The sequence below is a fragment of the Trachurus japonicus genome, chromosome 13, assembly GCF_045865225.1.
Source record: "Trachurus japonicus isolate A0001 chromosome 13, Traja_1.0".
NCBI classification, from domain to species: Eukaryota; Metazoa; Chordata; class Actinopteri; order Carangiformes; family Carangidae; genus Trachurus; species Trachurus japonicus.
Window position 1 is genome coordinate 9,075,634 of NC_140919.1, and position 13,547 is coordinate 9,089,180.

The following is a 13,547-nucleotide window of genomic DNA, read 5'->3' on the forward strand; positions in this document are numbered from 1 at the left end:
ATGAATGTGAGATTTTTTGTGAAAAAGTTAAATATTTGAAAAAGTATAAATAGTTAAAAAGAGAAAAGTAATGCCGATAAAGTTCAAAAAAAGCTGCACGTTTTGATATATGAATTGTTGAAATAGCACAAAGTATGAAGGACTAGAAGAAGACCGTAAAAAGGCGGAAGAAAATGGCCAAACAGAAGAACAATAGTGTGACTGCTTCAGCAGTCACACTAATTAAAGGCCTGTAAATTAAAAGGTTACCGTTTTTTCTCACAGTCCGTCATAACACACAATGTGCGATACACCAGACATTGAAAACATGCACCCAATTCATTTGCCCAAAAGACATTGAGAGAACGAAAAACAAAACAAAACAAAAACATATGTTATGATGAAAAAATGAAATAACATACACTAGGGTGTCATGAATTTAAACCTCATGAAAGACAATCATGTATTAGGGATGAAGTGGCAGGATTTGGCACATTCAAATTCTATTACACACAATTTATTTGTATCATCAAGATCATAAAAAATGGACAGTATACTTAGAGAGTACAAAACAGTTCAGCACGAATGTCACAGTGTAATAGAACATGGGTTTATGATTCAATAGAACCATTATTGCATAGATTAGATTACAATACAGTAGCGTCGTGTATATCTAAAGGAGCAGTTCCACATCTGAATTTAGCAAAGGCACTTCTACAGTAAGCTGCTGTGATATTATATTATGTATGTACATAATGTGGGTGTATATAATGTATATATTTTTTTACTTATGTGTTATTTTGCTCTTCTTTGCCCATGTGTATACCTGCTCTACTGGATACTTTAACTTCCTTTGAGATTAATAAAGTATATTTTATTGTTTATAGGGTTAGGGTTTATTATTTGTGTTTGTGTGTTAAATGATTGTCTACATTTCTTTACTTTTATGTTTAATTTTATGTTTTTCCATTAATGTATCTTTTATCTTTTTCCAAATTTTAAGTACTTTACATTTGTTTGTGTATTTGACCATGTATGTGTACGTTTCTTTACTTCTTTTATTTCTCTATGAAGTCTATATTCATCCATTCATTGTCCGCAATCACTCCATGATTCATTGTTGCATATAGGCCTTTTTGTTTATATCTTTGTCATGTTTTTGTTATGTCATTTGACCAGAGCGTTTATGTAACAGTGTGTTTGGTAAAAGGTCAAAGGTGACTGACTGCTGTGTTGTGCAAACGTCCGTCAGACTTTAGTTAAAATCATTACAAACAATTTGTAAATTATCATATAAAAGTATCAAAAGACCTCTGAGCTGTGTCATAAAACTTTCATACTTACTACGATATAATTATGGAACAAAGAGAGGAGGAGTGAAAACACCCTGATTGTGTATTTCATAATATTTTTGATGACGCGTCTTTATAATGTAATAAAACTAACTCTGACCATATCACAGAACACGATTCAGCCTTTGGTTAAATCATGACAACATGACACATTGTTAATGTAAAAACACACAGGGAAGTGAGTTTATTGTTGCTCAACTGCAGCCTCAGCGTGACGCCCCCTGGTGGCCACAAACATGAGTAGCAGCATCAATGTCCCTGGACGTTCCTGATTCAAGCTGCAGAGTGAGACTCAGTGGACTGATAAAAACACAACAGACCAGCTCAGCGATCCAAAGTCACTGATATGTTCTTAAAAAAGATCTTAAGAAGAAAATTATGAAGTTCATAAAAAAGTTCTTAAGTGCAATTCCTCAATATTATCTTAAGCACTATCTTAATTTCTTACGAATGTATTATCTTTCATACAAGAACTTCTTAAAATACGTCACTAGCATATAGGTTGCATCTTAACCGTCCATCAATCACTCACTAACCATGGAGACGGGCAAAAAGAGATGCAGAGACTTTTCAAGGCAATTAATGTACGAAAAAAATTACTACTGGGAACAATTAATAATATGGGAATAACAGCGAAAGATAAGACAAGAGGGTGGGCCAAAGTAACTGTTAACTAACAGTTAACAGGCTCTTCGTGTTATTAAATAAAAATATATATTTACTTAACTATTCACCGTAGGAATTTTAGGACAGGTCAAGGTTAAGAAAAAGTAAAGAACAAATTTGAAAACTTTGATTTCAAGAATAAGTTAAAGGGACAACGAGGAGTTTCTATTTGGTTATAAAAAAGTCTCACGTTAATGTGGATGAATCTACGTTACCCACACTTGTTAATGGGCCCATTTTAGATAAATCTATGGTTTTGTCTCTATGGTTATTTTATTATTATTAGTGGTGGTGGAAATGCTGGGCGAGCCGACCAGCGTTTCTTTACTTTCGGTTTCGTGGCGAGTCATGAGAATAACGCCGCCGAATCTCCGTTTATGGTGGGAACTACGACGGTATGTGATCGTCTTCCAACCTCTGACTTTAATTCTTGATGAATGAAAACATGAGTCTGTCTTGCGCCGGTCAAAGAATTTCACGGTGCGGAGGCTCATAAATGTAGAGTGAAAACACTTCACTTTAACAAAACTCCTCGTTGTCCCTTAAAGTTTTTTCTTAAGAAGAAAGTTGAGAAAATACTTAAGAACTTTTTTTGGAGAATATGACTTCTTCTCATTTTCCTTCTTGAGAAAAAATTACACTTAAGAAGATTCTTTTTCTTAAGAAGGTTTTGTGAATTTGGCCCCTGGATCCTAAACGGTCCAACAGCGGTGACGTCGTCCCAACAACTAAATAAACGTAGAAAAAGGATCCTGTAAAATGCCGGCGGTGCAGCAGCCTCAGTTCTTCTTCTTGCTCTGGGCCGATGCCGGTCCAGACCCGGGGGCGGAGCTGTAGGTGGAGCTGTAGGTGGAGGACAGCAGCATGGTGAGCAGGATCAGCACCGGGACCAGCAGGTAGGGAGCGTAGATGGAGACCAGCAGCCAGCGCTCCTGCAGAGTCTGTGGGCCGGGGTGGGGGGGCGCGGAGGGGAACTGGTGGAAGAGGATGTGGGCCAGGATCGGGACCAGCGTGGTGGCCACGTGCGTGGAGTAGACGATGGCCGGGGTCCTGATCCACCTGCAGCCGCCTGAGGAGAAACACAGGGAGAGGTCAGAGGTCAGAGGTCAGAGGCTGCAGAGCGCGGCGGTGGAGAGCAGCTCCAACAGAAACAACCTGGTGAAGACCGAGAACAAGATGGACGACGCTGCCCCTCACTGTCCTGTCAACGGGAAATATAACTGACCTCAAACACTCAGTACGTTTACATGCAGAGCTTAATCCAGCTAGGCTCAAAATTCGATTTTGGCGTCAAGTCGGACTTCTGTCCTTGTTTCAATTTACATGCAACTGAGAAAATGGAATAACTGACGGGGTCCATCGCCCCCTCATGCGGCGTCACCTGTTGCTTCAGCAGGTTAATACGCCGCCTGTCCTGTTGACTTTTCTGTCACCTCGTAAAAAACTGAATATAAACAACGTAGTAAGCTTAATAATAAATTCTCAACTGCAGTTCCTGACCAGACGCACCAGTCTGGGCCAGATTCACGCTGAGAATAAGATACAGGCATCCTTTTCTCCTCTCTCTCTCTCTCTCTCTTTTAATAAAACACTCTTGCTGGTTGCGCTGTGTGAAATGCATTGAATCGGCGCTGACGTTGGGTTTTTTTCTTTACTTTGCCGGGTTCGGGCGGCTTCTCTGCTCCACTTTGTGCCGTCTCTACTGTTGTGGAGCAGCGCACATGCATTGTCCAGTTACACTCTGACTAAGGTGTATACATGACGGAGAAAATCGAATTCCAATCGCATTATCTGGGTGTCTTAATCGGAGTTCTCAACTCCGATTTCAGTCGGACTAAGGTGTTTACATGCACTTCAGTTGTCCAGTTATAGTCGGATTAAGGCAATAATTCGTTTTTTTCAAGTGTCATGTAAACATACTGAGTGAAACCAAACACTGAAGGACTTTTCTTCTTCTATTTCTCTTCACCATGTCCAAGGGTCAGTCAGGTCTTCAGACTAAAACTGTTCCAACCAAGGATTAAAACCAAACCTCAGGGCTCCAGTCTGCCCCTAAATGGAGGTGTTTTGCCCCTAAATTTGAGACGGTGCAAGTAAATCTTTCATCTACTTGCAACCAGTAAATTTGCTATTTTTCTTCTGCGTGCGAGCATGCATGCATATGTGTATGCGTGTGTATGTAGGTTCATCCTGGTAGGAGGCCTTTAAGCAGTTTAGGAATGTACTACAGTATATGTGTGAAGTCCTGAAACTCCAGCAACTGTTTGCTCTGTATGCACATGTGTAGATGTATATGTATATGTATATACTGTATGTAGATACTATATATGTATGCATGCAATGTATGCATGCGTGTGTATGTTTTTGGGTGTGCATTCATGCATACATATGTGTAGGTATGTATGTGTGTGTATGTATATGTATATGCATATAGAAGCATTCTTGAGGCCATAATATGAAAATAATTAAATTAAACATTGTGCAGGAGAGGTGGAAGCCAAAAAAAGGCTTATGAAAATGCCTCCCCTATGTAAAAACAACAGTGGTGGTCTTCCAAGTAAAAAGATAATACATAAATTCATAACATAAAAATAGGAGAAAACTATTTAAAATAGAAAATAAAAGATAAAGATTAACAGGTCCATAAGTGCCACAAATCTTGACCAAAGAATGATTTCTTTTCAGTTTTTTTTTTTAACAAAGCCAGTGTAGATATTGATTTTAGTGATGTAGGGTTGTTTCCTGAGTCACAGCAGTTTAACGTCGTGGAAGCAACAGTGGCTCTGACCTTTGAGAAACGCGTACGCCGCCACGGGGAAGAAGGGCATCTGCAGCAGAGCCTCGCACACGATGAAGGAGCGGAACCACGGCGGAGGATCCAGCATCATCGGGTCCTTGAACCGCTCCGCGTACCAGCGCAGCAGGTCCCGGAGCTGCAGAGACACAGAGACACAGAGACACAGAGACTTAGCGGCTGCCTGCAGGTCAGTCTTCATTTAAAGTTAAGACTGAAAGCTTAGGCTACCTGTTAAAACAAGACTCCTAATAGTTTCTTTTTCAGTATAGTTGTCATTAGATCATAAGATAAGAGAAGATAAGAAGACTTACGACTTTATTGTCCAATGGTTTAAAAACACAGTGGAAATTTGCCTTTGGCATCTTGGTAGTCAGCCAACAATAACAGCACAGTAACAATAAAATAAATAAACACATGAAATACAACATACAACAGCTGCGGTTTCACTGTAGCTCAAAGTTCACCTGAAGTTCACCTTCTTATACATGCTCATACACTCAAATACATTTATACACACCCATGTTTTTATTTCTGACTTTTTTTGTGTGTGTGTGTGCTATAAAATGGCACTTATTGCTTTCTTTTTTGTTGTTATTTGTTGTTGCTTTCTCTCATTGTTGTCTGTGGCTTCAATACAAGATGCCGACGGACATTACATACGAGCAGCATGGAGGTATTTGGATGTTTTTTGGTGTGTCTTTTTGTTACGAAGACAGTTGGTATCCATTTGCAACCGTTATATGGACATGCACTGCTACGCCGAGACCCCCTGTAACTCAGAGAAGCCACGGAGGACTCTGAAACTTCTCCCAGCCCTTAGTCCACATGAGGGGGAGGAGATAATGAGTGCAATTTCAATTTTGGGTGAACTATCCCTTTAAGACTGAAAGTTTACCTGTTAAATCAAGACTCCCAATAGTTTCTTTTTTAAGTATAGTTGTCATTGGATCATTATTTCTTATACATGCTCATACACTCAAATACATTAATTTTACATTTATACACACCCATGTTTTTATTTCTGACTTTTTTGTGTGTGTGTGCTATAAAATGGCACTTGTATTGCTTTCTTTTTTGTTGTTATTTGTTGTTGCTTTCTCTCATTGTTGTTATTTTTTAATGTTTGTAGGCTATATTTCTTGGGGAGGTGCTTTTTATAAGCCCATATAGGGTTTTTTAACATCTCCCGCACTTACTATTCTTGTTTCATTTCTGTTTTTTGTAATTGTCTTTTCTTATGGTGCAAAAAAATAAATACAAATAGCCTACAAATACACCTGTCCTGTCCTGTCCTGTCCTGGCCGGGCAGCAGCGTGGACTGGACTCACCGGCTGCGGGTACACCTGTCCGGGCAGCAGCGCCTGCAGGTCGATGCACAGCGTGATGGGCACGTGCGAGGCGAAGTAGAGGAAGAAGATGATCTCCAGCACGCGGAGGCTCATGGCGTCGGTGGGACTCGGTGTCAGTGACAGGTCCGTGGAGAGAAGAACCGGGACCAAGAAGAAGAACAAACTGAGCGGCGCTGTGCTACTGTTGCGTAAAAACGCGTGTTCACACAGCGTGGATCTGATTGGCCCGCGGAGGGAGAGGGGGCGGGGCCTGGAGCGGCACCATTCACACCACACAGGACAACACCGATAATATAATACATGCATGGACAGCACAGGTCCAGGTGTTATGGCCAGGTTACGCCTACTGACACGCACGTCTGTCACGGGAGCGCGCACAAATAAGACGGACATAGGAAAACAAAGTAGAGTTTAGTTTAGTTTTTTTATTTGCACATTATAAAACCTGTATAATCAATGAAAATAGTCAAATTAAACATTGTGCAGGCTTATAAAAATACCTCCTCTATGAAAAAAACAACAACAACAACAGTGGTGGTCTTCAGAGTAGGAAGACAACACAGAAATTCACAACATAAAAAACAGAAAAGAAAGAAAAACAAGGAAAAAAGAAAGACAACTTAACATAGAAAAATGAAAGATACTGAATTGATAATAAAAAAAAATAAAAAAAAACAGTTTACATAATAAAAAAGGGAAAAAAATAATTAGTTGGAAACACTGTTGTTAAAATCTAAAACTATTACGATAATAAACAATAAAAAAAAAAAAAATTATAGTGAACAATTCTAAATGATCACAATTCCAGGTAGTTTCCTCTTTACCTGTGCACGCTCCTGTGGCAGTGAACATGATGTCTGAACTAATGAAATAAAACTTTAATGTAATAGAAACACACTCTGACCTTCTGTCGTTTGTTTCAATATTTTTGGATGAAAAAAAAATATTATACAGAAAATGCAAAGTGCAAGTGCCAGACCAAAAAATATTTTTATTCATACTTATTTCATGCAACTTACTTAATCATATCTGTACAAAATCTCTGTTCTGCTCCATTTAACAATATTTTCTTGATTCACTAATGTTTTGAAGTAAAATAATGAAATCTTGTAGAGAACCAGACTGGATCTCTACTGTAACAGGGAGGGAAAGAGCAGCTGTTTGTGTTATTATAATGTTTCTATTCAAAGTTATTGAAACAGGAAGTTTGAATCTGCCAAGATCTTTCCAACTTTACTGAAGTGTTGGACTGTGTGAAAGGTGATGGAGTTCAGTAGTGGAGCTTATTACAAAGCAGAATAAACTACACACAACAGCAGAGACACTCATCCTCCTCTCTGTTTTTTTTTTTCTTAAACTTTACATTTTTAAAAATGTTAGGTAAATCAGAATCAATGTTTACAGTTTCATGTGAGTGCAGACAAGGGTATGAAAACCACTGCCCCCTGGTGGTGAATATGGATGTAAGGCTTTATCTAAAATTAATAAAACCAAAGTCCTTCTAGGCAATACAATATAGAACGTCTCTGATAAAACATTATCAATATACGACCGGCTCATTGGCCACAACAAAGACGGAAGATGAAGTCAAAGTGAAGACGAAGCCAAAGTCACATTCATTAAACAAAAGGCCCCATAGTGTCAGTGGAGTGACAGAGTTTAATATAAAATAGTAGAAATGGGTGAAAAGCCTCTAATGAATATTCTGATATATATAATATAATATATCTCATTGACTTTAGTCTGAACTGAATCAGCTCAGTCGTCCTCACATTCAGAAACACCAAACACTGAGACTGATGCTTTTATTGTGAAAAGACAGGACCATCAGACTCTTACCAAAGTAAAAGTTTACATGGTTTTTATCCTGTAATAATCAACGCTTCCATCTTTAAAGGACGAGGAAGAAGTTTAGAAGAATTATTAGGTGCGTTTACATGGGTCCAAAAATCCAATCAGATTAGAAATGTCTCATGTAAACACCGTACCGGGTCCGATTCACCCGGATCTGACTATATTTCGGATCGGATTGAAAGAGGTCGTCTACGCCGATTGATAATCAGCTTCATGCCGCATGTAAACGGGGATTCGGTTGATAGAGTGGATTATTCATTCTGCGCATGCGCGCCATAGTACGTAGGCGTCATGTATTGACGTTCGCGGGAAATAGGAAACAGGAAATAGTTGTTGTTGTTGTTGTTGTTATTAGCAACATAGCATGCTATCCACCGTTAGCGGCTCTCCGCCGTACGCTCCGCTCTGCGGCCGGCTTGGAGGCGTGGTCGCCAGCAGAGCCGGGCTCCGCTGGTGAGGAGGACAGGTGAGGAGCGGAGGAACGGACGAGCTGTTGCAAGCACCACTTTCAAATGTTTAACGTTAGGACGTTGTTGACACATGGACGCAATCAGGAAAGACTTTATTTAGTGTTCATGTAAACAGGTCGAATAAGATTCATTTAATACGATTGTTTACAATCAGATTGTGGAAAACACTGCATGTAAACACTAGCCTCGTAAACCCGCCTCTCCCGGAACTGCATTTCATTTCATTCTGAGGGAGAGTCTGGCCTCATCCCCATTCTAAGCGTTTGGACTGAAACCCTCAGAAGGCCGAGCCAATCAGCGTCGCCGCTGTGATTGACACAGCACGTTGGCCAATCAGGGACCGACTGGTGCAAAGCCCCGTCACTACACCAACTTGCTGATTGGCTGAATGGGGTTGTCTGTCAACGCTACTACTCCCGCCCACCCCAGACGCTTAGAGGGGGGATGAGGCCAGACTCTCCCTCAGAATGAAATGAAATGCAGTTCCGGGAGAGGCGGGTTTACAAGGCTATGTAAACACACCTATTGAGAAGAGTTTAAAAAATCAACTGATTTATCCATGAATGTGAAAACGTGCGTGAGAGACAGAGACAGACATGTAGAGACTGAACTGTCTGTTCAACAGTGAAAAGGTTTCTGTGACAGGGGGAGACTCTGATTCACTCAACACAGACTCACTGAGGAACCAGAATAGAAGAGTCTAAACCCAGGATACAGAGGTTGAGTGAAGGTGGTGTTGAAGGTGTAGAGGTGGATCAGTGAGTCAGATGAGACTCTGTAGAAGGACAGAGAGCCAGCAGGACAGTCCACATACACTGCTATTCTGTAAGAGAGAGAGAAGAGGGAGGAGGTGATAGAGAGGAAGGAGGAGATGGAGGAGGAGGAGATAGGTGTCACTCCGTCATTGTGCCAGAATCTGTAACGACCATCATAGCACTCCAGACTCCAGGACTGATTGTTCCTTCCAAACACACGGTCTCTACTGTTTCCTTTCCTTCTGATTCCTCTGTAACTCAGTGATATATAAACTCCTCCTCTCCACTCGACCTCCCAGTAGCAGCGACCAGTCAGACCAGTTGAACACAGCAGCTGACGCCACGGGTCAAATCTGTCTGGATGATCAGGATATGACTGATTGAATATTGCATATGTCGCCTTCCTGTTGTTGTCAGACAGTTTGATCTTTGTGTTCACTGTGTTTGTGTCGATTGTGAGTTGACAGGAATCTGATGGAGAGAACAAGACACAGCTGCAGTTATTGATCATGTGATCAGTTATTGACAGTTTGATGAAGACTCATGAGGTCAGTGATGTGACAGTGTGAAGATGGTTGAATGTGCTGCTTTGTTTCCATGAATCAAAGTAAAACACACTTACACTTCCTCAGACCTGGTGTCAACCATGGGACTCCAGCAGGCTCCACCCTGAAAGGAGAAGGGGGGTCAGAGCAGCACCTTCTCTGTCAGCATGCACACATGGACATTACATGGCTCTCACACATTGTTTTATCACTGTGTTCACATGGAGGCTTGTATGTATGGATGAACATTGAGCACAGAGAGGAAGGAGCTGGAATTTTGATCTTGTGATGATGCAGAGCAGCAGGTGAGGAGGTTGTGATGTCACTTTGGAGATGCTGGGAGACGAATGTCTCTGAGCAGTAGACATTGTTTGATTCTTGTTGCTTTGTTGATATTAGTGTGTCTACACTCAAAAGGTGTCGACAGTCTCTGGGACTGTTCAGGTCAAACACTCTGTTGGTTCAGGAGCAGTTCAACCAGCTGTAGCTGAAATGTTTCTAGTACAAACAAGTCTGATCCTGTGCCCTGAGTCTATGCTTCACTGTGGCCTACACCAACTCTGGATATGTTATCAATGCATCGATCACCTGAGACAGATGTTAATACCAGGTGTGATCAGGTGTGAACGAAGACATAGAAAATGTTCCAGCTCCTTCTCCTCCTCTATCAGACAGTGTGTGTGGCTGCAGCAGCCTCTCCATACCTGAGAGAGTCCAGTCTCCAGTCTGGATCCTCCAGTCCAGCAGACAGAAGCTTCACTCCTGAGGCTCCTAGATGGTTGTAGCTCAGGTCCAGCTCTCTCAGATGGGAGGGGTTGGAGCTCAGAGCTGAGGCCAGAGAAGCACAGCCTTCCTCTGTGATCAGACATCCTGACAGACTGAACACACACAACAACACACAGGAACCCTCTGTCAACACCTGCTGATGTGTTCAAGTGTCATCAGATAAACAGCTGACTGGATCCTCACCTGAGAGTCTCCAGTCTACAGTGTGGACTCTCCAGTCCACCAGACAGCAGCTTCACTCCTGAGTCCTGCAGGTTGTTGTTACTCAGGTCCAGGTGTCTCAGACTAGAGGACTGGGAGCTGAGAACTGAGGACAGAGCTTCACAGCTTCTCTCTGAGAGGTTACAGCTGCTCAAGCTGAAGAGATGATCATGAAGAATTAAAGAAGAAAGTAATTTATTTTCTGTCCTGATGAAAATACATAAATATTTTTATATAATCATGAATATATCCAACTATCTCCACACTTACAGAGCTTTTTTGGAGGCTTTGACTACTGGCAGCAGCCTCAGAAGAGCCTCCTCTGAAGCAGAGTATTTCTTCAGGTCAAACTCGTCCAGATCTTCTTCTGATGACAGTAAGATGAAGACCAGAGCCGACCATTGAGCAGGAGACAGTTTATCTGTGGAGAGACGTCCTGATCTCAGGGACTGTTGGATCTCCTCCACTACAGAACGATCATTCAGTTCATTCAGACAGTGGAACAGGTTAATGCTTTTCTCTGCAGAGGGAGTCTCTTCAATCCTCTTCTTGATGTACTGGACTGTTTTCTGATTGGACTGTGAGTCACTTCCTGTCTGTGTCATCAGACCTCGTAGGAGACTCTGATTGGGCCTCAGTGAAAGACCCAGGAGGAAGCGGAGGAACAAGTCCAGGTGTCCATTTGGACTCTGTAAGGCCTCATCCACAGCGCTCTGGTAGAAGTTTGTCTCTGCAGATTTGACTCCTGTTGTTTCAGTCTTCTTGGAGGTTGTTTGTTGTTGTGACATCAGGTTGAGTCCAGAGTTGATGAAGGTCAGATGGACATGAAGAGCAGCCAGAAACTCCTGAACACTCAGATGGACGAAGCAGAACACCTTGTCCTGGTACAGGCCTCTCTCCTCTTTAAAGATCTGTGTGAACACTCCTGAGTACACTGAGGCTGCTCTGATATCGATGCCACACTCTGTCAGGTCTGATTCATAGAAGATCAGGTTTCCTTTCTGCAGCTGCTGAAAAGCCAGTTTTCCCAGAGATTCAATCATCTTCCTGCTCTCTGGACTCCAGTGTGGATCTGTCTCAGCTCCTCCATCATACTTGACCTTCTTCAGTTTTAGATGAACCACCAGGAAGTGGATGTACATCTCAGTCAGGGTCTTGGGCAGCTCTCCTACCTCTCTGGTCTTCAACAGCTCCTCCAGAACTGTAGCAGTGATCCAGCAGAAGATTGGGATGTGGCACATGATGTGGAGGCTTCGTGATGTCTTGATGTGGGAGATGATCTCTCTGGCCTGCTCCTCATCTCTGAACCTCTTCCTGAAGTACTCCTCCTTCTGTGGGTCAGTGAACCCTCTGACCTCTGTCACCATGTCAACACACTGAGGAGGGATCTGATTGGCTGCTGCAGGTCGTGTGGTTATCCAGAGGCGAGCAGAGGGAAGCAGTTTCCCCCTGATGAGGTTGGTCAGCAGCACGTTGACTGAGGTGGACTCTGTCACATCAGTCAGGATCTCAGTGTTGTGGAAGTCCAGAGGAAGTCGACACTCGTCCAGACCGTCAAAGATAAAGACGACCTGGAACTGATCAAAGCTGCAGATTCCTGCTTCTTTGGTTTCAGAGAAGAAGTGATGAACAAGTTCCACGAAGCTGAACTTTTTCTCTTTCAGCACATTCAGCTCTCTGAAGGTGAAGGGAAATGTGAAGTGTATGTCCTGGTTGGTTTTGTCTTCAGCCCAGTCCAGAGTGAACTTCTGTGTTAAGACTGTTTTCCCAATGCCAGCCACTCCCTTTGTCATCACTGTTCTGATTGATCGGTCTCTTCCAGCTGGGGCTTTAAAGATGTCTACATGTCTGATTGTTGTTTCTGGTCTGTCTGGTTTCCTGGATGCTGTTTCAATCTGTCTGACCTCATGTTCATCATTGACCTCTCCAGCCCCTCCCTCTGTGATGTAGAGCTCTGTGTAGATCTGGTTCAGAAAAGTTGGGTTTCCTGCTTTAGAGATCCCCTCAAACACACACTGGAACTTCTTCTTCAGGGCAGATTTGAGTTCACGTCCACAAACTGGAGCAAAATATTCTGAATGAAAACACAAGAAATAAGATCAATAAGAAAATATAACATTTAATTCCTCTAAATAACGACTAAATGAACATGTTTCCCTCCATGTGTTGATGTCAGTGAACGTCTCATTTGTCCATCATGTTGAATCTTTAGAGAAATCCTCTTACTGCTCTCCAGACACTCAGCCAGCTCCTCCTGCTTAATCCTCCTCAGGAAGTTCACTGTGATTTTCACAAATGCCTCTCTGCTGCTCCTCCTCTGCTCTTCATCCTCACCGTCCAACACCTCCTCATCCTCCCTCTGACTCCCTGAGCATTCTGGGTAATCTGGACTCAGATCCTTGTGGATCTTCTTCAGCTCGTTCTTGACAAAGGTGACCATGTTCTCCTCCAGCAGCTGGAACAGAAACTCTATGAGTGACAGCATCAAACTAAAAATATGGAGCTAAACATCAGATCCATGTTGGACAGACTGACAATCCACTGGTGTCAAAGTGCAGCATGGAGATGATGGTGAACACAACAGCAGCTGTTGGACATGTCCTCACCATAAATATGGAGTCCTGGGGCCGTATTCACAAAGAATCTTAAGGTTAAAAGTAGCTCCTAAGGGCCGAGTTTTTTTTTGTTTTTGTTTTTTGTTACAGTAACATTATCTACAACATTTTCGCTATAAAACGGGAGGAGTGACGGTGACGAACTGTCCAATATAGCGTCACAACGGTCGGACCGAGG

General features: G+C 42.2%; 2 protein-coding genes across 2 annotated transcripts; both read right to left on the minus strand.

The window, feature by feature from the left end:
• Positions 1-2,624: 2,624 nt before the first annotated feature.
• tmem97 (transmembrane protein 97) lies at positions 2,625-6,261 on the minus strand. The gene is made up of 3 exons (XM_085794386.1): positions 6,123-6,261; positions 4,786-4,930; positions 2,625-3,066 (listed from the first exon to the last, which is right to left on the minus strand). Exons 1-3 carry the CDS (start codon positions 6,234-6,236, stop codon positions 2,777-2,779), a joined length of 549 nt encoding a protein of 182 aa, XP_085650512.1. The 5' UTR covers positions 6,237-6,261; the 3' UTR covers positions 2,625-2,776.
• Positions 6,262-8,364: 2,103 nt separating this feature from the next.
• LOC146975404 (protein NLRC3-like) lies at positions 8,365-13,239 on the minus strand. The gene is made up of 8 exons (XM_085796628.1): positions 12,981-13,239; positions 12,529-12,828; positions 11,025-12,357; positions 10,737-10,910; positions 10,472-10,645; positions 9,845-9,891; positions 9,365-9,693; positions 8,365-8,487 (listed from the first exon to the last, which is right to left on the minus strand). The coding sequence occupies exons 1-8, from the start codon at positions 13,237-13,239 to the stop codon at positions 8,365-8,367; spliced, it is 2,739 nt and encodes a 912-aa protein (XP_085652754.1).
• Positions 13,240-13,547: the final 308 nt, after the last annotated feature.

Coding starts and splice junctions, on each gene's coding strand:
- tmem97 (XM_085794386.1), bottom strand. CDS start 6,236: ATGAGCCTCCGCGTGCTGGAGATCATCTTCTTCCTCTACTTCGCCTCG. Junction 4,931..6,122: donor GACAGGTGTACCCGCAGCCG/GTGAGTCCAGTC, acceptor GTGTCTCTGCAG/CTCCGGGACCTGCTGCGCTG. Junction 3,067..4,785: donor GGCGTACGCGTTTCTCAAAG/GTCAGAGCCACT, acceptor GTTTCTCCTCAG/GCGGCTGCAGGTGGATCAGG.
- LOC146975404 (XM_085796628.1), bottom strand. CDS start 13,239: ATGCTGTCACTCATAGAGTTTCTGTTCCAGCTGCTGGAGGAGAACATG. Junction 12,358..12,528: donor GATGACAAAGGGAGTGGCTG/GCATTGGGAAAA, acceptor CTGAAACCAAAG/AAGCAGGAATCTGCAGCTTT. Junction 10,646..10,736: donor TGTAGACTGGAGACTCTCAG/GTGAGGATCCAG, acceptor GTGTGTGTTCAG/TCTGTCAGGATGTCTGATCA.